This window comes from Podarcis gaigeae, assembly GCF_964106915.1.
Source record: "Podarcis gaigeae genome assembly, chromosome: 2".
NCBI lineage: Eukaryota > Metazoa > Chordata > Lepidosauria > Squamata > Lacertidae > Podarcis > Podarcis gaigeae.
Window position 1 is genome coordinate 32,015,087 of NC_139679.1, and position 23,763 is coordinate 32,038,849.

Genomic DNA, 23,763 nt, shown 5'->3' on the forward strand with positions numbered 1-23,763 from the left:
AGCTCAAGGGCGAAGCTGTTGCTTTCCCTGAAAGCTGTGGCTTGCTAGTTTCACTGTCATGACCCTCCTTAAGGGTTGCAAACTTTTAGGGCCCATGGGCACATTTGTCAACTAGTGAAATTGTCATGGCCACCATACACCATACACACATTCCTTCTGAAAATCAGCTGCCCAGATAAATTTGTGAACATCCTTCGGCTCCCCCATGATAATATGACAGCAACAATTGCCAATAACAGTGGCTCTCAAAGTCAACCATTCACAGTGGGATCAGATGTTAAACAGGGATGTGTTATCCCCCCCAACCTTATTTATTATTTTCATTGTCATGATCCTACACATTGTCGGAAACCTATGTCCCCACTGTGGAAGGACGTGTGGATCCAGAATTGGCCTCCACAGATGCACTGTTAAAACCGTGTCCATGGAAGACAATCTTACTCAGCTACCAGTGATCGCCGAAGAAGAAGAAGACGACACACATTGCAACCTATTCTGTTGGTTGCAACTGAATACAAATTTCAAGCCTAATTTCAGTGGAAGGAAGAAGGACTCCCTGTGGGCGTTAGAGGAGTCCTCTGTGGGCACATGTGCACACATAGGCACCATGCTGGCGAGCCCTGACCTACCTGGAAGTGTGATGCTGGGTTGGCGGAGGTTGTGTTGGTGCTCCAGGCCTCTGCTCCACATCCTTCTCATTGCAATACGCCTGGATTATCAGGCAGATGAGCAAAAGGGCACTTGGTGTCAGTGTTATCTTCATTGCTTTTGGCCCTGTGGGATAAGAGAGAGTCAGGCAAGTGAAAGTGTGGGTGTGGTGGGCAGAGATCACAGCAGCAGGGCACTTGGGTCATTTTGAACCCTGGATTTGTTGGGTGTGCATGCTTTGTCTGGTAATACATGTTCTTTCCCTTGCTTCATAAGGTCTTATGGGAAGACCCAGTTTAGATGGCAATGTGTATTGCATCGCTTACTTCAAAATGTGGTAAATCGGCTCTGCTGCACTGTTGTACATACATAATTTTATTGCATACTGCCTTTCCACAGTTCAAACAATGCTCAAGGTGACTTACAACAAGAAAAAAGGCATAACAGCAACCTAACAAAAGTGATCATAAACAGTACATAAGACATCAAAAATACACAACCAAACGGAAAATTTTTCACATAAATCACAATATCTAAAATAAAGGTACAAACAAAACCCCAACATCAGCAACCATCCCAACAAAAAATGCAAACAACACTCCAGCTTAAGAGCCTGTTCAGCAGCCTCAGCTTTTGTAGCTGGAGTCAGTCCCGGTCCCACCCTCCCAGGCCAGTTGGAAAAAGCCTGCAAGGCAGGGAGCAGGTATTCCAGAAGTCACAGTAGTATAAGCATGCAAAGGGATGCAAAGGGATGCAAAGTGCATAAATGGACTAATCCCACCCTAGATAATGGCATGCATGGCTGACATGTGGCACTACCACAGCCAGTGCATAACTGCTGTCAGTCTGAAAGGAGTTCTGTGCATCTATGGATGCACACTCATTGGACTCCCTGTATAAGGGCATAAATTCTGATTGGCCAGGGTTCTGTCCCCATGGAAAGAACACTATGCATGTACACCCCAAAGGACTTAGGGTTTGGTCACTGTGTGCTTTAGCATATAGAGCTGAGTTAGCCCATTTGTGTTCAAAAGCCCCATCGTGTGCTCGTGCACACGAAGAGGACTTTGCATAGTTGCACGTATTTCCCATTGATTTGTCATTTGTGTCAATGGGATCTAAGTTCAACTAAATTGTCTCCAAACAAAAAGGAGAAATATGGAATTGTAGATACGTACCAGTCTTCTTCAAGTTTACTGCTTTCTTCAGACACACCCTGACTACCTACACCCATTTCACACACAATGACCTTACTGTGCAGGAAATTATTTGTATAATGGCATAAGATCTATTTCATCACCTAAGTGGAGCCCATTGATTGGCAGTAAATTCTCCTTGGTGTGGTCATGTCAGTACCATAGCTACCGGGATGGGGAGCTAGCTGGGTTTCTTGCCCCGGGTGAAGCCTCCAGAGGGGAGCCATTGAGGTTCCCAGCCGGTGGATAGGTGGGTGTGGGTGTACACAAATGTGCAAGGGGGGGCACCAAACTGGGTCTTTAACAAGCATGCACATTTTCACCAAAGTACATAGGTTTGTATGTTTTGTTGTTCTTCTAACAAGTTGTTCATCACTTTGGCAGCCTTTGGGCCCAAAAGTTGTATTTTAAAAACAACAAAAAGAACAATAATTAATGGCCAATGTTTCCTTCCCGGGACAAGTTTGTGAGTATACAAACACATGTGCATGTGCATAGTTTGGAAGCCTGCCCCACCCTGGTCCTCTAATAAGGCAAGGCAGTGCAGTGCCAAGCAAAACTGGGCAAGTCTCCTAAGATCCGCGGTCAAAGATCCTCTGGGAATATTATCCAAGGATGAGCTACACAGCCAGGCCCAAATTCAGCACCAGAAGATTCTCACGAAAGCAGCTGTGTGTCTTTTGCAGGGCAGAACAAGAGAGCACATGGACCAAAGGAAACAGTTACACAACCCATGTGCAGGTAGGGATCATGCAGGCCACATTACACACCCAAAGCTCACATGTATTCCAGCTGAACTGTAAATGGATGCGCAGGCATTCCCAGACTGTGCAAGGAAAGGAACACACATGTAGTTAACTTTATGCTGCATTCAGAAGTGCATCTGCATTAGAGATAAATGCTGATTTGAGACACTTGTCTTCCTCCAGAGATTTCTGGGAACTGTAGTTTTCTGAAGATGCTGAAAACCTAGTGCTTGCACAGAACTATCATTCTCAGATTCCTTGCAGAGAGAAGCCATGCTAGTTTAAGTTTTAGGCTTCAAAACTGACTCTTGTGGAGTTTCTCCCATAACCGCTTCTCGTCCATCGCCACTCAGAATCCAACAGCCAACATGTCAATCAAAAGGGCACAGAATAAGGCCACAAAGAAGCGCCCTCAGCATGCCACTTCCAATGTGTTTGCTATGTTTGATCAGTCACAGATTCAATAATTCAAAGAGGCATTCAACATGATTGATCAAAACAGAGATGGTTTCACTAAAAAAGAAGACCGCATGATATGCTCGTTTCACTTGGGAAGAATCCAGCTGATGAATACCTAGATGCTATGATGAATGAGGCTCCCGGACCAATAAACTTCACAATGTTTTGAGAGAAATTAAATGGCACTGATCCAGAAGATGCAATTAGGAATGCCTTTGCTTGCTTTGATGAAGAAGCAACAGGTTTCATTCAAGAAGACGAACTGAGAGAATTGCTGATGACAATGGGAGACAGGTTTACAGATGAAGAAGTAGATGAGCTCTTCATAGAGGCACCAATTGACAAAAAGGACAATTTCAACTACACTGAGTTCACATGCATCCTTAAACATGGAGTATCATCATGAGAATGAATGATCATGAATCTATTATATAGTTTAGAAAATGGTTTGTCCATTTGTTTGTTCTCTATGCATTTGGATGCCTTTTGAGATACCGTTGCCAAACTTGGCATGGGGGTTCCCAAGGTGGAGCAGCAGTCTTCATCAATGTTTTGACGCCGGACACCATTCTTAATCAAGATGGCTGTCCAAGATGGCATGCCATCACCTTGGCATGACTTTGCCCATTTTTTCGGTATAGGTCTGGCCGCCTCTCGAGATACTGTCACCAAACTTGGCATGACAGTTTCCATAGGTATGCTGTAGTTTCTTGAGAAATACTTCTGTTTGATGCATTTTCCCTCAAGCCAGCTGCCATCCAATTAGAAAAAGAGAAGCTGTGGTGACATTTCAAGCAGCCACTGCACATGCGCAGACAGCAGCTTAAGCGAATTGGGGTTTGAGATGATTAAAAATTCCAGGTAATGGGCATCAGGTGAAGACATCTCTGCCCCCTCTCTGGTCTGTACAGCAATGTAAGAATGTGACTTGAAACAGCCTTGCTGCATTTCAAGCCCCTAATTTCAGCACAGCCTCAGTGAAGTCTGAACACAACCATTTGGGGAAGTGCTCTTGTATAACTTTGAGCGGGTAGTCTGTGGATGATAAGACTTCAGCTGGTGTGGGATATTCCTAACATGTCCAGATTTAATATTTAGTGAGGTTTCGATCCCATATTTGAATTGTTGTTTTTAAAAGCAACATGCTATTGGGATGTGGAGAACCAGGAGCCTTAGGTAAAATAGGTCATCATCCTCACCTGTTTGTTATGTGTAAAGCCTGAAGAGTTGGCAGACATTATGTAACAACAGGATCCTTCCTGGAGGCTTAAAAACTGAATGTTTAGTCTAACTCTCTAGCCCCGCAAGGCGAAACCCACAACAAAGGGAGCTAGATAGTATACCCACAAGGAGGTTCATATCTCTTTGAGGACAAGGGTTAAAAGCCAGAGACAGCGGCAGGGCACACACATTGCTGGACAAACACAGGCCTGTAAGGAGGAAGACAGGAGCAGAGGCGCATACAGGGATGTGTGCTCCGGCAGTGCGTTTGTTTTTTCCGGTTCGCTCTGGCCACTCTCCATCTCTCAAGGGCCTGATACAGCAGCCGGTAACACTTGGGAATGCAAAGCCGTCACATCCTGGAAAAATCTCCGTCAGCATTAAAGAGACCACCAAACCCTCAAGAGTCCTATTCCAGTCAGGCAAACACAAAGAGGGTAGCAGGGTGTGCATGGAGAGCAGAGGGGGACCCCAAAACATCTGGGCTCCCCTCACAGGTCCCAAACCATCTTGGAAATAGAGAGGCACTCCTGGAAGGGGCCCACAAAGTAGCCCGTGACCATCTGCAGCCAAGCGATGTAATCCTGAGTTACTCAAAAGCTGCAAGTTGGCAAGCGTGCCAGGAGGTACAGCAGCCAATGCAAGAATCAGCCTTCCCCTTCCTTAGACCAGGGTGAGGATGCATCGCAGAGCTGCCTGGTGCTGCTTGTCCCGAGGCGACACTTGCCCAGGGAAGCAGAGGCTTGCCTGCAGCGCCAATGGGCTCTGCCCATTTAACATCTAGAGGTGTGCCTAGAGCAGTGCCAAGCAGGGCTGGGTAGCCACAGGGTGAGGGGCCAAAAACCATGTCCCATCTACTGTAAAGGGAGGGACCAACACGGGGCAGATTCTGCTGCACACACAGGCACATACCCAAAAAGCAATGGAGGTATCAGCAGCCGGAGGCCTTCAGAAGGAAAAGGCCCTTGTGCAAGATCCCAGGAAGCCCAGCGACTCCCCCTAGCCAAGCCTGCACAGGTAGATCTGAGCTCTTTTGCACACACATTTCTAAGTACCTGGCCCTGGAGGGCTGCCCAGCTGATGGGCACCTACCTACCTTTGGGGCAGGATGACTGGCTGCTGCCAGAGCCACTGCTTGCCTTTGCCTCTGGTCTTCTACCGCATCCCCCTCCAAGTAAACGCTTCCGCCACCCCTTGCTAGTGGGGCAGAAAGGAGGAGAGCCTGGCAGCCCTGTGTCTAGCCTTCAGATCTCAGGCTCCCGGCAGCAAGACGCTTTGTGGAAAACCAAGAGAGAGAGAGAGAGAAAGAGGGAAAGAAAGGGGCAGACGCTGTACGCCGCCAGCCCTCCTCCCTCAGATGGGAGCACAGCTGCCGTTAACCATATGTGTGCCCAGCACCCACAGCTGGGACAGAGAAGGCAGGTTTCCTCCGCCAGAAAGTGTCTCCAGATGTTGGGGTCCGGAGCCAAGGAAGGAAGGAGGGAGAGCAGGGGAAATTCGCAGCTGCTGCCCATGGCAATGGAGATCAGATTGGCAAGAGGAGGCAGTATGCAAGCCTGGCACTGTTTCTCACCTCTGACTCCTTCAACGGCATCCCTTTCTGTTGTAGCAAACATGAGCCACGCTTGTCTCATGCAGCAAAAACAACAAGATTTATTATGGCAGAAGCATCTGTGCAGTGTTTGGTGTATCAGTTTGATTGTCAGACTAGGAGGTGGGAGACGAGGGTTCAAAGCCCCTCTAAGCCACTAGGTTACCTGGGGGACAGTCACCATCTCTCAGCCTTAGCAACCTCACAGGGCTGCTGTGAGAAGAAAATTGGGGAGGTGAGAGCTATGTACACCATCTTAGAGGAAAAGGTGGGATATGAACATCGCAAAAAATTCTGAAGGTATGGATTACAGTCCATTTCATCAGACACACACACACACCCCTCCACCCATTGTATGCGTTCCAAAACAGTGAGGTCAGAGGAAATGCAGAAAAGTACAGCAGGCAATACCTTGGGAGTCCGTTTTCTATTTCCTTTCTATTGTTGTGTGCTCCCTGCTTCCCCAAGGGGTGAGCAGTTCCACTGTGCTACCTGGGTTTGGCTTCCTTTGGAAGAGAGAGCGCTGGAGACTTGTGGCATGCATTTCTGTAGGGTTTGGTTTATTTATAAGTTGAGCATAAGCAGAGGCCAGCAAAACATGCTCTTGCCAAGCAGCAGATCTGCTGCCCTCAATATCACATCCCCAGAGAGAGGAGCTCTTCTCCCACCCTGGGGTGCTTTGGGCTGTCAACTCACAGCTCCCTCTTTCTGTTTCAGAAAACCTTGCTTCTTCTGGGTGTCACAATACAGATATCAAGCAGTTAATATGTGGAGGATATCCAGAGAATGGTGAGCAGCTGCAGTCTAGTGGTTAAGTTAAAAACTCTCTACAATATGATTTAGGAAGGCCGAACCTTAGCTCTTACCTGCCACCTTGTTAGTCTCTTGCCTCTTCTCTCGAGATACCTGAAAAAGAAAACCAGATGAAGTGTGTTTTGCTCCTTGCTTATGTTTTTACCCTGTATCAGGGGTCCTTTTCCCACTGGAGTCAGCATTATCTACTGTACAGAAACAATTCATTTATGAATCTGCCACTGTTCAGTAGCTAGGAGGAACAAAAAAGAAGTACAGTGGTACCTCAGGTTACATATGCTTCAGGTTACATACGCTTCAGGTTACAGGCTCCAGCTAACCCAGAAATATTACCTCAGGTTAAGAACTTTGCTTCAGGATGAGAACAGAAATCGTGCAGCAGCGGCGCAGCAGCAGTGGGAGGCCCCGTTAGCTAAAGTGGTGCTTCAGGTTAAGAACAATTTCAAGTTAAAAACAGACCTCCAGAACGAATTAAGTTCTTAACCCGAGGTACCACTGTACTTTAATGGTAGTTTCTCTTTAAGGGTGTGACAAAGCGTCACCTGCTCAAAGATGAAGGTGAAGAAGAGGAGGTTCTGGAGAAAAAGAAGACAGTGGTTCATATGGTTTGGACAGTATGTTTTGAGTATAGCATTTTACCTTTATACAGTGTGTGCATAGGGTGACATTTCCTGTCATTTAAGTGCTTAATAAACACATATGCTTAATGTCTCTTATTCTACCACCACCCCACCCCCTGGTCTACCTGATCCTTTGCACCGGGGGTGTCAGGGATTGAACCAGAGACCTTCTAGATGCTCTGCTATTGAACATACAGTATACTATGATTTTCCCCACACACACACCCCGCAGCCTCTACTTCTATGCTATACTAAGATTTATAAGGGAGAAAATTTGAGCAATTTCCTTATTACTGGTATTTGGGCAAGCACAATCTGGCTGCTTTTGCTCACTGTGGTACCAGCCCAGCAATGCACAGCTCTGCCCAAATAGGAATCTTCCAGTGCTGTTGCTACCCACCCATACAAAAAGCACACCTCCTTGCCTAACGAACGTCCAGTCCTCTCACATATGTAGGTCATGGCTGTTAGGAAAAGCCAGGCATAATGAGCAGCTGAGAAAAAGCAGAACTGTGTATGAATCACTGAGCAGAACCAATCTATATACCAGCATGAAACTGTTCCACTAGTAATTCCCTGAAGGAAATCATTGCATAAGGGAGCGGCTGCTTTTCCCACAGTAAAATCTGCAAAGCTAAGGCACATACAAAATCAGTGATCTCCAAGTATAGCCAAGCTGCCACAAATCTAAAGGCACAACCCCCCCCAGTCCAAATTCAGGAATGTATAACTTGTGTAGTTTATGAACTAAGAGAGCCACTTGTCATCCCATTATGTGTGTTTCTTCCCATCTTGCACCCTGATATAATTTTATACTACAGTGGTACCTCGGGTTACATACACTTCAGGTTACAGACGCCGCTAACCCAGAATAGTATGTCAGGTTAAGAACTTTGCTTCAGGATGAGAACAGAAATTGTGCTCTGGCAGCGCGGCGGCAGCGGGAGGCCCAATTAGCTAATGTGATGCTTCAGATTAAGAACAGTTTCAGGTTAAGAACTGACCTCCAGAACGAATTAAGTACTTAACCCGAGGTACCACTGTATGTGATAACATTTTTCTGTCTGGATCAGTTATTTTTCTGCCTCTTGTTATGCTGAGGAACCCAGTAGAAACGGATTAGCAGGAGATTCAGAGCAGATAAAATATACTCCTTAATCTTCACACACAACCTGAGTCATTTATGGAATTTGCACCCACAAGATGTTGTGGTCGGCTACTAGCTTAGATGTCTTTAAAAGGGGATTAGAACTAGAAAAAAAAAATCGTAAGATCAGAGGCAGTGTGCACTGTAAAACCAGCTGCTGCTTGTGGGTTTCCCAGAGCAAGACATTTCTGATTCAGCAGGACTTCATTTATTTATTGAATTTATATCCCACCTTCCCCCCACCCCCAGGAGCTCAAGGTGAGCCTCCTCCTCACTTAATCCCCACAAGAACCCTGTGAGACAGGTTAGGCTGAGAGACAGTAACAGGCCCAAGGTCACCAGTAAGCTTCACAGCCAAGTAGGGATTTGAACCTTGGTCTCCAAAGTCCTGGTTCCAACCACTACACCACAATGGCACTTATGTTCTTATTATAAGTTCGAAGCGATTCAGGTAAGCTAAGGGAATAGGGACTGACTGCTAGTACAGACAGTGACCGTTTTACGCACATCTGATACGTGTGTGACTCTGCACATGCGCATTGCACCGAACCCAGAAGTGACCTGAAAGCATCACAAAAATGGGCAGAAGGGGGAGGAACGGAATGTTTGTGGGCTTTTTCAATAGTGTTTCAAATATGCGTGTTTTCACTGAAACACACGGGAATGTAACCTGTGCATAAATTGGGAGTTGCCTATACTAAATGCTGCTTTGTTCCTCCATTGGAAACTGGAGTAGGACACAGGGGTGCCTTTTGGGAATTGTTTTTGTCACAAGAGGAACTCTTTCTCTACTCCCCCAAGCAACTTACCACACTATAAGGCATATATATGTGCAACTGAGATTGTTTTATATCAAATATATAATTTTAATGAGAGCTAGCAAACAGCCAGAGTTTCTATGAACGATTTTACACTGGTGAAGTTCATTCATAAACTAAAAAGGGCCCTTATTTGTTTTCATTCTAATCTCTCTCTCTTTTAATCTTACGCAGGAAAACTTCAGTTATCTGACTGTACTTCAATGTTTTCCTCTATCCCTTCAAACACCCACTACTAACCCCCTTATTTCTTTTGCTGATTCCTTTTTCTCCTCTTGCCTTGAATATCCTGGCCACCCAACTGAAGAAAAGCCCCTTTCTAGTAGCTACACTCTCAGTATGTGAGGTCGTGGGTGGCTCTGTTGATGGGTAGATTTGTTATCTCTAGTCACTTAGAACATGGGATCTTTGTCCTTTTATTCTGAGCCACTGCAGATTTCACAATCACAGAGACCTACTGCTCTAGGGCTAGGACTTCTAGGCAAGTGTTCCAATTCAAGAATTTACTAGAAACAAAGGGTACAGAAAAGGGAACTGTATTTTTACATTCAGAATAAGAAGGAAGGGGGGATCCTTCTGCCATAGAACAGTTATTAAGTGGCACCCAGGTATTGTCAAAGGGCAACACTTTCTAGGAAAAGGTTGCAGCATCAGCATAATTGTACATCTTGTGGTTGGTTGCAGCTCACGCCTAGCCAGGGCAACTTAGGAAAGGGACTGAACATATAACTGTCAATATGTCATAATGCCATTATACAAATGTATGGTGTGACCATGCTCAGAAGACTGTTTACAGTTCTGGTTGCCTCATCCCAAAAAAAGATATTTTAGGTTGGAGAAGTGGTTCAGAAAAGGGGAACCCAAATGATTGTGGAGTTAGAGCAATTCCCCTGTGAAGAAAGTTACAACAGTTGGGCCTTTTATTGCAGAATAAAGATGAGCAAGGGAAAACAATAGGTGTATGTAAAATTACACATAAAATTACACATAAGTGGGTATATATGTATGTGTGTGTGTGTGTGTGTGTGTATATATATATATATATGTGTGTGTGTGTTCTCAAGGAATGATGATTATTGTAGTCAAACGAGATCCTCATCACTGTTGTATATGAAGAGCACAAAACTTTTTTAAAAAAACACTTTTATTTATTTTCACGGTACAGAAGAAAAAAATTGAGAAAACAATTGTTACAACAGTAAACTGGAAGTAACTTGTCCTGATAAAATTACAGACTGTTATAGTGCCATGCGTTAAAAGTTTCATTTGATTACTGTACTCTTAAGAGATCACGCCCTATTTCCCCATGAGGAGTACAAGACTCTTAATCTCAGGGTCGTGGGTTCAAGCCCCATGTTGGGCAAAAAGATTCCAGTCTTACAGGGGGTGGGACTAGATGAGCCCTTGCGGTCCCTTTGAACTCTAAAATTCTATCTATTCTTGTACCCTCTTACAAGCACTTTCCCACTCAATGTGGTTCAAATAACGGCAGGTTATGAATGCCTGAATGTGGTTCCTTTAATATGTGTAGAAGAGGGAATGTCAGCAAGTGCAGCTTTTCTTATCACTACTACAGTACGGCACGGCATAATGCGCCTGTCACAATTTCCCCTTTCCCATAATTATGGAAAGAGTAGGAGTCTCACCAGATCACATCTGCCCACCTTGATTCTACTTGTGCATGTGAATGGAAAGGCTGAACCACATGGCGATGGTTGGTGGTGCGAGTTAAGTAATACAAGCCCAACTGTGAATACTAGGACCTTTGGAATTGTGCCTAGGGAAAAAAGAAAAATCCTGGCTTGCTCCCGTCCCTTTCTAAACAACACTCTGCCGAAGTCAGAGCACAGAGGGAAGCTTCATCAGCTGCTATTGTGTGCAGATCAAGCTGAGGTGGGTTCAAAGCTAGGAATCTATCAGAGTCCAACAGGATTAAGGGTGGCCATCTTCCTTGGCCAGCACAAAAAAAAGCTCAGGAGGGAAGCGGGTGCCCAAAAGGACACAGCCAACGCTTAGTGTCAAGGAAAGTTTATGGGAAATATGTGTTTGTGTATGTGTTGTTTCCATGCCCCATCACTCCGAGCATATTTGTGTGGCCATTTCCCCATGGCTGTGAGGACGCTGAACCCAATTAACTATCTGTTCGAGCTGATTAGCGGCGCTGCCGTCGCCAAAGGTCACTTTTCCCGCTCGGGGGGGGGGGGGGGAGAGACAACTCCCAGCCGCAGACCGGTGCCTCCTCGCCCCGAAACGCTCCCTTGCAGCCCTGGGAAGATGGCAGCCCGAACCAACCCCGGCCTCGACTATCCCGCGCAGTGGTTGCTGGGAGATGTAGTCTCTCCCGCGTCGGCGTGGGGCCCGTACCAGAAGGCGCCTTTCCTCCTTCCCCCTCCCACTCGATCGCAAGGGATGTCGGAACCAATAGTAGTTTCCCGAGCGCGATGCACGCTGGGACCTGTAGTTGGGGAAGGAGGGAGGGAGTGCTGCGAGAAGGCCTTCCCTCCCTCCGGTCGTTCCCGGCGCGGGGAGGAGCCTGATCGGTGAGTGGCTGGGCGGGGGCGGAGGCTGGGGGGGTTTATCTTTTGCCGGACACCTGGGTTCCTGCGGGAGGGGGGGGATGTAGGGGGTGGTCGAGTAAGAAGCGGGGTGCTGGCATTTACCGGCGCGTCCCTCTTTTTGCTTGCCGCCCCAGTGGCCCACCTCCCGCTTAGCTTGGTCTAGGCGGGGCATTGCCAGGCGACGGAGCGACCGCGGTTGCATCCTGGGCGCCTTGTGAGTTGCCCCGGGCGGGCTGCGGCGAATCCCTCCAGGGTGCCAGATCCCTAGGGATGCAACTGAGGCTGCGTTGCCGGCAGATCCCTGTGCTTCATGGGCGCAGCGACCTCTTTTCTCTTTCCTCTGCAGGCCCAAAGGCGATGCAGGGATGGAGCTCAAGGGACCTCCTAGTTCGCCCTTAGATTGCGCCCCCCGCCCTTCAGGCGGGAGAAGAAGGTTGGGTGGGGGCTAAGTTGCACAAACTGCGATCTCTTTTAAATGTACGTTAGTGCATCTGAATGTGCCACACACTCGCCCCTCCTCAAAGTGGCTAGAATACGCGCCCCCCCGCACGTACTCCACCCCGTCCTTGCAGATCCATTGGCAGTACAGTATAGCTTTCCTGGACCTTTGCGGTGTTGTGACATTCTCCTGGGTATTGTAAAAACTGTGAAACGATGGAGCAGTTGCTACCCTTGTAGAAAGACTTTGCCGGAAGGGTTGCGGCTGCTGCTTCTGTGCAACGTCTTGCCCCAGGGAACCAGTCCCCAAGGACTTTTATTGCAAGCTCCATTTGTACCATTTAACCTGCCCAGTTCTCCCTGGTTGGGTTTACTGTGGTGGGTGCTGCTTAGGAAGCCTTTTGGTCCAGCACCTCAATCCCTCCAACAGCTCATCAGTGTAGAAATGTTTTCTGCTGTTTGCAAGCAGATGGGCCCGTTAACTAAGGCTGGCAGACGTGAGTGCAGAGACTGTGGAACTAACTCTTGGTAGAAATTTTGGCATCATTTCCCTACCACTGGGTCGTACTAGCCATGCTGGGCTATGAATATGAGGTCATCCATGTATGTGCTGGACATTTTGCAACAAATAGCTCTGCCCCCCTCTTTTTTTTGAGCTATGAAGCTGTTGTACCTAGTGCATGTTTTACTACCCTTGTACGCAGACCCTTTCATATTGGGAGTAGTGCTGGGAAGCAATCACTATAACGCTTAGGGGGGAAAGAGTGTGTAGAATCCAAGACATGCTATACGAGCAGAACAGGAAGGAATGTCTGTTAGGTCTTTAAACAGAACTGGTTGGGCAAGTCAGCAATCGATGACCTGGTGACATTTCCTGGTAACATTTCCTGGATCCTATTTGGGGAGGAGCTGAGCTCTGCCACCTGTCGCGTGCTATAGGTGTGGCTGGTCCCCAGAACTCCCAGCAAGATATGAATTGGGAACAGTCAGAAAGGTCTGGAAACCACAAGGGCCCTGGCATAATTGCTACTCAAAATGATGTAAAGATCCAAACTTCTGGGGTGGGAGAATCGTTGTCGGTAGGTGAAAGAGCCAACGGTTAGCAGCCTGATGACTGAAGGGCTTGATCGCAGCCTTGGAGTCTCCTCGTCAAAAGGGAGAGGGGTTTGGAGTATGGGCAGGGCTGGTTTGTCCCATGACTCAGTGGCTTGTCTTCCTAGATTCAGTGACCTCCCTTCCTTCTCCTATCTGTCCCTAACTCCCTGCCTGCTTCACTGTGCTTTTTTGTTTGGATTACAAACTTTACATAGTTTAATTGGGTAATTAGCAAAGCTTTAGTTGACCTATTGGTGCAGGCCAATTTTAATTGCTGAGGACAATTTCTGCGACTTAGGAATGCACTTGTTTGTTTACTTTCAAGGCTTTTTTGTTTCTGGTGCCTCATCTTCTACCACCTTCTAACAAGGAGCCAGAGTTTTTTGTGTATTAAGAGCTAGCAATGGTCTGAGTGTTAGGCTTCGACTGGGGAGATCTGGGTTCAAATCCCTGTTCAGCTGCAGAGCTTATTGGCTGACCTTGGGCCAGTCACTCTGTCTCATGGTTGTTTTGACAATGAAAGGGCAAGGGGAACACACAGTCTATCTTGAGCTCCTTGAAGGAAAGGCAAGATAAAACTAAGAATGAGTGCCTAAGCTTGCTTTATTCCCTCCTCATTTTGTGTCCCATATCATATTACGATGTGTCTTTTAGATGGTATTCTGAGGGTGGGGGCTGTCTTCTTATTGATATTCATAAGCTGCTCTGCGATCCGATTTTTGGCAGAAGAACAGGACCAAAATCCCCATAATAATAGATTGCAAGCTATTTTACACTTCCTCCAGTAACTCAAAAAGGCACCTTTACTGGAGTTTGGATAATGTGAGTAAATAAGCAATTAATCATTTTAAAGTGTTATGTTTAATAAACTGGAAAAAAGGTTGACAGTCCAACTTCTAGTGTGCCCATGTCTCTGGTGTAATTCTGCTCCAGCAGGAATCCTCGTAGTGCACAGTTTGGAAGTGACACTGCTGGTGCTGCTTCCATGCCTGTTCCGTTGCAGAATTCCTGGCCCAGTTGCCTGGCTCCCCCCCCCCCCCGATGTTGCTGCTGCACCTTCTGCCCTTTCTCAATTCCTTTTGCTTTTCCTTCTTGCATGGATAGGAATTGGTATGCTTGGTGCTGCTGCCTCACTGCCTCCCCCTCCTCCCCCTCCCCCCACAAGGCAGGCCAGATTGCATGTCCACCCCTGCTGCATCCCTTTTGCACCCCCTGCTGACCCTCTTCTTCCCTTCCAGGTTCCCGGGAACCTCAGGCTCATGCCCGTCCCATCCCGCCCACGCCTGCAATGGGACGATTCTCTGAATCCCTTGCGGATTAGTGTGGGCGGACTCCCAGTGCTGGCGTCCATGACCAAAGCGGCTGACCCCCGCTTCCGCCTGCGTTGGAAGGCCATTGTGGCAACCTCCCTGGCCCTGATCCTTGTCCTGCTGCTCCTCTGCTTCCAGCGTTCGCCTTCGGCAAGCAGGCCGGTGCCTCTCACCGCTCACAACTGGCGTCTCGGGGCACTGCCCAGTGGGCGGTACAATGACACCTACCCCTTGTCGCCACCCCAGCGGATCCCGGAGGGCGTGCGCTACCGCATCGGACTCATTGCCGACCTCGACACGAACTCCAAGGGCCCCGGCGAGCATACCTGGTTCAGCTACTTGAAGAAAGGTTACCTGACCCTGTCGGCCAGTGGGGACCATGTCTCTGTCGAGTGGGACACCCAGGACCATACGCTGGAGTCTCACCTGGCTGAGAAGGGGCGGGGCATGGAGCTCTCCGAATTGATAGTCTTCAATGGCAAGCTGTATGCTGTGGATGATCGCACTGGTGTGGTCTACCAGATTGATGGCACCAAGGTGGTACCTTGGGTGATCTTGTCTGACGGGGATGGTACAGTTGGCAAGGGTGAGCTCAGGTTTTGTGTAGGATCCCCCAACCTCACTGTCATCCCCCAGTTTATTGATGTCCGAAATACAGTGGTACCTCGGGTTAAGTACTTAATTCGTTCCAGAGGTCCCTTCTTAACCTGAAACGGTTCTTAACCTGAAGCACCACTTTAGCTAATGGGGCCTCCCACTGCCACTGCTCCACCAAAGCACAATTTCTGTTCTCATCCTGAAGCAAAGTTCTTAACCCGAGGTACTATTTCTGGGTTAGCGGAGTCTGTAACCTGAAGCGTATGTAACCTGAAGCGTATGTAACCTGAGGTACCCTGTATAACTGAGGCCACAGTAGAAGTCAGAATTCCCAGAATTCCCATGCCTTCGGTCACAAATATGGTCGGCTCATGGTTATAACATAAGAAGAGGCTGCTGGGTGAGGCCAGTGGACTATAAAGTCCAGCATCCTGTTCTCCCAGTGGCCAACAGTTTTCCAGGCTCGGCTGCATGCATTCTTTTTATTACCGTTGGGCAGGCTTAATTTTTAATTAAGAGGCAAAAGTTGTTCATTTGTTCATTTATTAGCTCATTTGGTTAGATCATGGTGCTGATAATGCCAAGGTTGAAAGTTCAATCCCTGTACGGGACAGATGCATAGTCCCGCATTGCAGGGGGTTGGGCTAGATCAGGGGTCAGCAACCTGCAGGCCATGGGCCACAAGCGGCCCATGGGGGTTGTTTAAACGGCCCCCGAGCCACCCCTGAACCGAGCCACCTGCTTGGCAAGTCCCTGTGCACTACGCTAAACCTGTGGAGTGGGGACTTGCTTCCGCTGCGCCAGAAATCGCATCTGTGCATGCCCAGACGCGATCCGGCCCACAGAGCGATCTCCGCGGGAGTGAACTGGCCCAGGCGAGGTAAACCTTGCTGACCCCTGGGCTAGATGATCCTCAGGGTCCCTTCCAGCTCTTCAACCATATTTTGAATGGAGCTCTGAGAAGTGAATTTGCCTCCCTACAATAGACACACACCTCTCTGCTCCTTACGAGGGAGCTGTGGAAGCTTGGGTCCAGGTAGCTGGGGTGTGTATGTTTGACTGGAACCATCATCTCCCCAGGCAATTAACACCATGTCTTACGCCTTGAACTCTTTTCTGTTTTCCGCAGGGTTTAAGGCTGAGTGGCTAGCGGTGAAGGACGAGCATCTGTACGTAGGAGGCCTGGGCAAGGAGTGGACGACCACCACAGGGGAGGTGCTGAACGAGAACCCCGAGTGGGTGAAAGTCATTGGCTACAAAGGCGACGTGGCTCACGAGAACTGGGTGGCCAATTACAACGCACTGAGGACTGCGGCGGGGATCAAGCCCCCAGGTGAGCAGTGGGCAGGTTCTTGGATTGGAAGAACTGGTTCAAATGAAACATGCTGGCACCTGCATCATTCTGCTTCTGGATTTTCTGGGCACTTTAGGTTTTGGTTTGTTTTTCGTATAGATGGGATTGGTGAATGACAGAGGGGAGGTCAGAGGGGGTATGGAATTTGGGGGGTCAGTATATGGGTCTGCCTAGAGAGGAAGAGAAAACAATAAGGACTTCATTTTCACGTTCATGAACACTGTGATCATGCACCTATAGCAGGTTGCTGCCTGATGTGACTATTCGTTCATCTCCTGTGAATAGATCCAGAAGCATATCTCTTTATGTGGAGACAGACTGTTGGTCCAGCTGGCCCTACTCACTGTCAATGTTGGTAGTAACTCCAGAGTCTGGGGCAGAGATCTTTCCCAGGTATCCCTTGCCAGGGGTGGCTTAACTGAAGACGACGGAAATTGCACCTGTGAACTTATTGTATGTGCTCTGTACTACTGGTTCATATGCCCACTTCAAACTCAGTTCTTCTTTCCTTCCATCTTCCAATGTGTTTGGGGTACTCACATCACTGATTATAGGGATGCACTCATGCAATATTGCTGCCACAAGCATTATGGGCTAGCTTGTAGTGAAAAGTTTTTATTATGTGTTATGTGTTTTATGTTGCATTTTTATGTTGTGAAAGCTACAGATTAAGGGTGGTATCCAAATGTAAATAATAATAATAATAATAATAATAATAATAATAATAATAATAATAATAATAATAATAATAATAATAATGCCCATTCTCTTTCCCTTTGCCTGCTGTGGCTTCAGAGCCAGTGTGGTGTAGTGGTTAAGAGCGGTAGACTCGTAATCTGGTGAACTGGGTTCGCGTCTCCGCTCCTCCACATGCAGCTGCTGGATGACCTTGGGTCAGTCACACTTCTCTGAAGTCTCTCAGCCCCACTCACCTCACAGAGTGTTTGTTGTGGGAGAGGAAGGGAAAGGAGAATGTTAGCCGCTTTGAGACTCCTTTGGGTAGTGATAAAGTGGGATATCAAATCCAAACTCTTCTTCATTGTATTTGCCCCTGGCCCCATCCCTGGTTGACATTCACTTTTGCTCCGCCCCTTCCAGGTTACCTGATCCACGAGTCTGCCTCTTGGAGCGAGACACTCCAGCGCTGGTTCTTTTTGCCACGCCGCGCCAGCCACGGGCGCTACAACGAGCAGGAGGACGAGCACTGTGGCACCAACCTGCTGCTTAGTTCCGCACCGGACTTTGCCGACATCACTGTGAGCCATGTTGGCGACGTCATCCCCACCCACGGCTTCTCCTCCTTCAAGTTTGTCCCCGACACGGATGACCAGATCATTGTGGCACTGAAATCTGAGGAGGACGCTGGGCAGGTGGCAACGTACATCACCGCCTTCATGCTGGATGGGCGTTGCCTTCTGCCTGAAACTCGCATCGGTTCCGTCAAATATGAAGGCATTGAGTTCATCTAATGGATTGAATGGGTGCTTTGGAGACAAGGCGGATGAGCTGGGTGTGGGGCTGGGGCAGGAGGATGTGCCCAGGGATTTCCCCTCTAGTTCTGGCTCGGCTGCAAAGCATGGTGGGACTCTGAAGTGCTCTTTTATGGCATAGCTTTCACCTCTATAAAAGCAACTTGGTTTATTGCAAGTGTGGGCCTGTTTCTGTGCGGACCCCTAGTGGTGCAGGGTGGGCAGCGCTTTTGCCGTTTTTCGTTTCTTGGCTTCATTGCACCCTGCAAGAAACTCCCTTTGTTTCAGTCCAGCTCCTTCCTGCTTTACTCAACTAGTGTGGTGATCTGGCAGGACGTACGTGAGCAATTGCTTGATCCTATCCCTTCACTTTATTTTATTTTCTACAATTCACATGTGCCTTTGTTAGGAAAGGGAAATCTTGGCACTTGGCTGTTCAGCAGGATTATTATTCAGTCACTTGAAGGGTCTTCCTTGGCCCACCCCACTCCACCCCACAGTAGCCTTGGACCTTGGCTAGATGGGTACTTCTTTATGATGAGACATTGCTGATGAGACCTGGACCCCTGGTCTGGACTATGTCAGATAACAGTAGAGGGAGTGAGAGAGCTGGGGAAACTGTTTGGAGCAAAGGGGTGCTCTGCAGTCAGCCCCCTTGTGGCTGCAGCAAAGGGATCGCTTCCGTTAGCTGCTCTGTGTAGTTCCTAATCTTAAGATACCCCAGACTCCATATAGGTGTGAACCAAAAAGGGGTAGATTATAAGCCATACTCAGACTGCTGACCCATCTAGCCCCAGGTGTTTTCTTTTCAGCAGTTTGTTGTATCCAAGTCATTCCCAGAGTAGCCCCACTGGAATAAGTGGACTTAGATTTGTCCATTGCACACAGTAATCCTGCACTGCTGAGGCCATTATTAGAAAGTTCTCATTTGAATCTTCCTTTCCCCCCTTTTTTGGTTTAAGGTGGGTGGGGTTCAAGGTCAGGAAGCCAGCATCCTATCGGAGTACTACAACTGGAATAAAGCGTCCTAGTTTATTCTTGCTGCATTCGGCATTCCTTGTTCTCCACGTGTGATAAGACAGAGCATGTGGTCCTGAGCATTAACATCAGCCCTAGTAATGTGTGTTATATATCTCAATAAATTATCAAGAGCTTTTCTAGTCCAAGAGCTTGTGATGGTTTTGCCTACCCGAAAGCACCTTATGGATAGTCTGATGATTTTCCTGTAGACCACAATGCTACAAGGCAGTAAACTACACATATTAGGTGCCTATTTTCTAACAGATAGGTTTTTGAACGTGTATGCAAGAAACACCAAGTCTTATGAATGAACTTAGAGGCTTCAGGTACCCCAAATAAATCCCAAGTGACTTTTGGTTTATGTCATAATGTATATAGTTAGAGATTTTGCCATTTTGTGTGTGTATTTGTGTGTGTGGCTTTATCCATTGTAGAGCTAAATCAGGGTCCCATCAGCACATGGATTACCACTAGCGCAGCAAGGCTCCTCCCTCCTGTGCCCCCTCAGTAGTTCCCCCAACCCTTCAGAACAGATTTGGGTAGGATGGAAGGTGCAAGTGAGGAAGGACCTGACAGGATGAATAAATAAAATATCACCCATAACATAGCAAGGCTATCTTACACCACCAGATCAGCCATGGAGGTATTTCCCAATCCTACTTAGAAGTGCCAGGGATTGATCCTGGGATGTTCTGTGCATAGTTAAACTATGGAACTCACTCCAGCAGGAGGCAGTGACCGCCACCAATAGAGAAGAGGATTGGACAAATTCATGGAGGAGAGGGCTGTCGAAGGCTACTAGCCATAATGGCGAGGCTCTGAGGCAGCAATGCTTCTGAATACCAATTGCTGGAAACTGCAGGCGGGAAGAGTGCTCTTTTGTTTGAATCCTACTTGTGGGTTTCCTACAGGCATCTGGTTGGGCCTCTGGGGAACAGGATGCTGAACTAGATGGGCCATTGGCCTGATCCAGCAGGCTTTTCTTGTGTGCAAATCATGCTCTACTACAAAGATACAGCCTCACTTTCCCTGTGTAAAAATGTATTCGGGCACATGGAATATAACATCCTAGTGGGGCTTTTCCAAGTTGGATGTTTCCAAAATAACCCCACCACAATACTTTGGGTTTATATCATAAACTAGTATGATAGTATGACAAAGAATGAGTTTATGAAAGGCTAATCACTAGATGGCAGCACTTGCGTGTAGCAAAACCAAGTCTTGGGATCATTCAATCTTCTCTGAAAGGACCAGTCTTTGGTGGGGGATAGAGGTGGTTCAATAGTGTTACGTGCCACATCAGATCAGTGCATTAGCATTTACTTTTAAGGCTATATAACATTCAGAAGACAAAAAGTGCAAGGCATGCTAAATAAAAATAAGAGAGTTTAGCACACAAAATCAAGATTTGATAGCGCAGGTGGCGCTGTGGGTTAAAGCCTCAGCGCCTAGGATTTGCCGATCAAAAGGTCGGCGGTTCGAATCCCTGCGGCGGGGTGCGCTCCCGCTGCTCGGTCCCGGCGCCTGCCAACCTAGCAGTTCGAAAGCACCTCTGGGTGCAAGTAGATAAATAGGGACCGCTTACCAGCGGGAAGGTAAACGGCGTTTCCGTGTGCGGCTCTGGCTCGCCAGATGCAGCAATGTCACGCTGGCCACGTGACCCGGAAGTGTCTCCGGACAGCGCTGGCCCCTGGCCTCTTGAGTGAGATGGGCGCACAACCCCAGAGTCTGTCAAGACTGGCCCGTACGGGCAGGGGTACCTTTACCTTTACCTTTACCTTATAAACAGAACATTGTCAGAAAACTTAAATAGAGCATGTCTAGCTGTTTTTTGTTTGCAATTGAGCTGTGTCAGTTACATTTGCAAAACAATCTGTGGACCTCTGTTGCTGAAGCATCAGGCTAAGACTCTGTTTTGACTGGGGAACTGAGAACCCATGGACCCAAGATCACAATATTGTACTGTACTTCATTAATCCAGAATAATCACTCCTAATGTGCAACAGAATTGCATTTGTGCATTAAAAATGGCATCTCTTAAACTGTATTTTATTTTGACTGTACTAATGGGGACATGCTACATTACGATATATGTTGGGCTCCAACCAGCCTCAAACAAGAACATTAGGGTGCTATTCAGTGTGTGTGTGTGTGTGTGTGTGTGTGTGTGTAGGGGGAAGATTTCAGGGGGAGGGGAGAGAAAAAAAAGACTATTTGCCCTCACCGTTTCCTATTGAAATCTTTCCCTACTTTGTTATACATTGCTTGAGTTCAATACTGTTTGCGCTTTCTAAACTTGAGCTCTTTCTTGTTATATTGTGAGTTTTGGGGTGCAGTAGGGTTCTCCACAGATACAAAAAGAAAGAGAAAAGGACATTTATTTCCCCTTCTCTTCAAAATTTCCCACAAAAGGTGAGAGAGAGAGGGTTTTTTAACCTCATGGCAAAGATCTACCTGACCACAATACTATTTCAGAAAATTTTAATAAATATTTAGAACTTCCAGATTATCAGCTTTCATTTTAAAAAGGAAGTTTCTAGCATTTGCAGAACCTGAGTTATGAGGCAAAATGTGCAGGCACCAGTGTTCTAGTTTTTCTGTGTGAGAAACTAGCTTGCCCCCCCTTTCCAGTATTTTATTTTGCCTAACAACCTGAAAAAAAATCCTGAGGAAACCCATGCTTCTGAACTTCTTCCTTGAGACAATCTGGGCATTCGTCACCTTTTCTGCAATTGTTGTTGAACATTCAGGAAAAGTCAGTTCTTGGGGTTTTATAAATGCTGATCTGACTACAGAAGCACCGGTATGTCAGGAAGCTCATGGGGTAATTGGCTTTGTCGCCAGTGTGAAATTCTGTCAAATGACATAATTAGCAATAACTTGATTCTAGAATACACTATTTTTCTGGAATACAAATAGGTTAACCTTGTTGAAATACCCTTAGGATGTTGTGTTGTTTGGATTGTGGTTGATGTTATAAACTGCAGTGTTAAGATATATAACTTTGTTGGGCAAACAAGTTTTTATTCCTCAAACTGAAGACAACATTTCCGTAAGATTCACAAGCCAAAATGATGTAATGTCTCCACAGTTTCCTTTCTTGCCCCCTTCAGATTTTCAAATGAATTGGAAGTTTGAAGTAGACTGGCAAAGGACACTCTTTGTCAGCCTGGTGCTCCTGTCTTTCTAGCTGACTTACAATTTTAAAGAAGAATAAGAATAGATAAGAACATTTCTTATGTCCTGTGGTGTTATGCCCTAGGACCATCGAGTCCAGCATCCTGTTTTCACAGTGGCCAACCAGATGCCTATGGGAAGCTCACAAGCAGGACATGAGTTCAACAGCCCTCGCCCAACTTGGGATTCCCAGCAGTGGGCATTCAGAAGCATGCTGCCTTTGACACTGGAAGATGTATATAGCTACCATGGCTAGTGGGCTTTGATAGCCTTATCTTCCATAAATTCGTCTTATCAATAGCCTTATCTTCATCAGAGTTTTGCCATCATCTGTGAAAATTGTGAAAGAATCCTTTCATGGAGCATTAAGAGATGTACCATCTAAGGTCTTCACTGTAGTCCCTTGCAGTTGTGTGACCTGCGTTCCTCACAGAGGAATACCCCACCCTTGCAATTCTCCTATATTCTCATATATGATACAGAAAAGCTTTTAACGGCAAAGCAACCAACCAAAGGGCTACATATTTATCTGGTTGCCATATTAGAAACTGTATCTTTAATCAAGGGTGCAGACCTGAAACTATCTGAAAAATTAATATCTACAAAGTGACCTCTCTTATCACAACTTTACCCTTAATACTTGAAACATGGATGTATGCCCACACCTGCAAAAGAAGCTGTCCCTAAGAAAAAGAATCAATATTTGCAGTATCCTCCTGGTGCAGCATGTTTAAATAATCTGCTTCTGTGTTACGATTTGAATGCCAGTAACTAATGGAAATGAATATGGTATCACGGGTGTTGAAGACCTCAGCAAAACCTCTAATATGTTTGTATTTTTTGCAAACCTTTGGGGAATGCAAAAGAGGGAATTCTCCAGAAACAGTTTATGTATTTGTCAGCAATGCATTATAGAAACTTAGTTGAAGGATAGGAAACAGAAACTTTCTGTTCCTCCTCTACTCCTTCTTAAAGGGCAGTTTCAGAACTCTTTTGCATCCTTGCCCTCACTCCTCTTTCTCAGAAGATCTTCAAGGCCAACAATGCATTTCCAAATTGCCAGCATCTTCCAGGGTAAGTACAAGAATTTGACGAGGAAAGCTAGGTGGCATAAACAGCAAAGGCCCAGAAATTGCCCCAGATGGGCAAGGTGTGTGTGACCAGATGTGAACTGAGGATAAAATCAGTTTGGAAAATCCATTTAAAACGCATCAGCAAAAGACCAGCAAATGCATTTCAGTTTATTAATGCATAATTATGTGAACATAATCCACAAATAATATAAAAGGATAATCAAGAGGACCATATACATAAATTAATCTTGGGGGAGGGTAAATAAGAAATATATACAGGTAATATAAAGTACAATGGTTACATGGGATAATAAAGTGTGAAACAAACTGTATTAAAATATCAGATAAAATAGCTATTACATGTAAGGATTACAGTGTGCAAGATTGCAAGATTAAAATTAACTCCAATTAAC

At 46.6% G+C, this 23,763-nt stretch overlaps 3 protein-coding genes and 1 pseudogene across 6 annotated transcripts in view; 3 read left to right on the plus strand and 1 right to left on the minus strand.

The window, feature by feature from the left end:
• Positions 1-6,992, minus strand: part of C1QTNF1 (C1q and TNF related 1) — a 17,008-nt gene extending 10,016 nt beyond the window's left edge. Inside the window, exons 1-2 of the mRNA XM_083727821.1 lie at positions 5,367-6,992; positions 630-774 (exon numbers count right to left, since the gene is read on the minus strand). Of these exons, the coding sequence (XP_083583947.1) occupies positions 630-763 (134 nt within the window). The 5' untranslated portion in view covers positions 764-774; positions 5,367-6,992. The remainder of the gene's footprint in view (positions 1-629; positions 775-5,366) is intronic.
• Positions 1-19,246, plus strand: part of CANT1 (calcium activated nucleotidase 1) — a 20,185-nt gene extending 939 nt beyond the window's left edge. The window contains exons 1-4 of one of the 3 annotated variants that reach the window (XM_083727667.1): positions 11,676-11,799; positions 14,589-15,246; positions 16,387-16,590; positions 17,710-19,246. In XM_083727667.1, coding sequence (XP_083583793.1) covers positions 14,610-15,246; positions 16,387-16,590; positions 17,710-18,080 — 1,212 coding nt within the window. In that variant the 5' untranslated portion in view covers positions 11,676-11,799; positions 14,589-14,609 and the 3' untranslated portion in view covers positions 18,081-19,246. Of the gene's footprint in view, positions 1-11,675; positions 11,800-12,310; positions 13,335-14,588; positions 15,247-16,386; positions 16,591-17,709 lie in introns of those variants that run through there. The other 2 variants (XM_083727665.1, XM_083727666.1) reach the window with 2 other exon arrangements.
• Positions 2,335-3,493, plus strand: LOC310839267 (myosin regulatory light chain 2, smooth muscle minor isoform pseudogene; annotated as a pseudogene). The gene has a single exon. The product of its transcript is annotated as a myosin regulatory light chain 2, smooth muscle minor isoform pseudogene (transcript).
• A 3,947-nt stretch (positions 19,247-23,193) lies between the features above and the next one.
• LGALS3BP (galectin 3 binding protein) overlaps positions 23,194-23,763 on the plus strand; it is an 8,066-nt gene continuing 7,496 nt past the window's right edge. Inside the window, exon 1 of the mRNA XM_083727884.1 lies at positions 23,194-23,351. Coding sequence (XP_083584010.1) covers positions 23,321-23,351 — 31 coding nt within the window. The 5' untranslated portion in view covers positions 23,194-23,320. The remainder of the gene's footprint in view (positions 23,352-23,763) is intronic.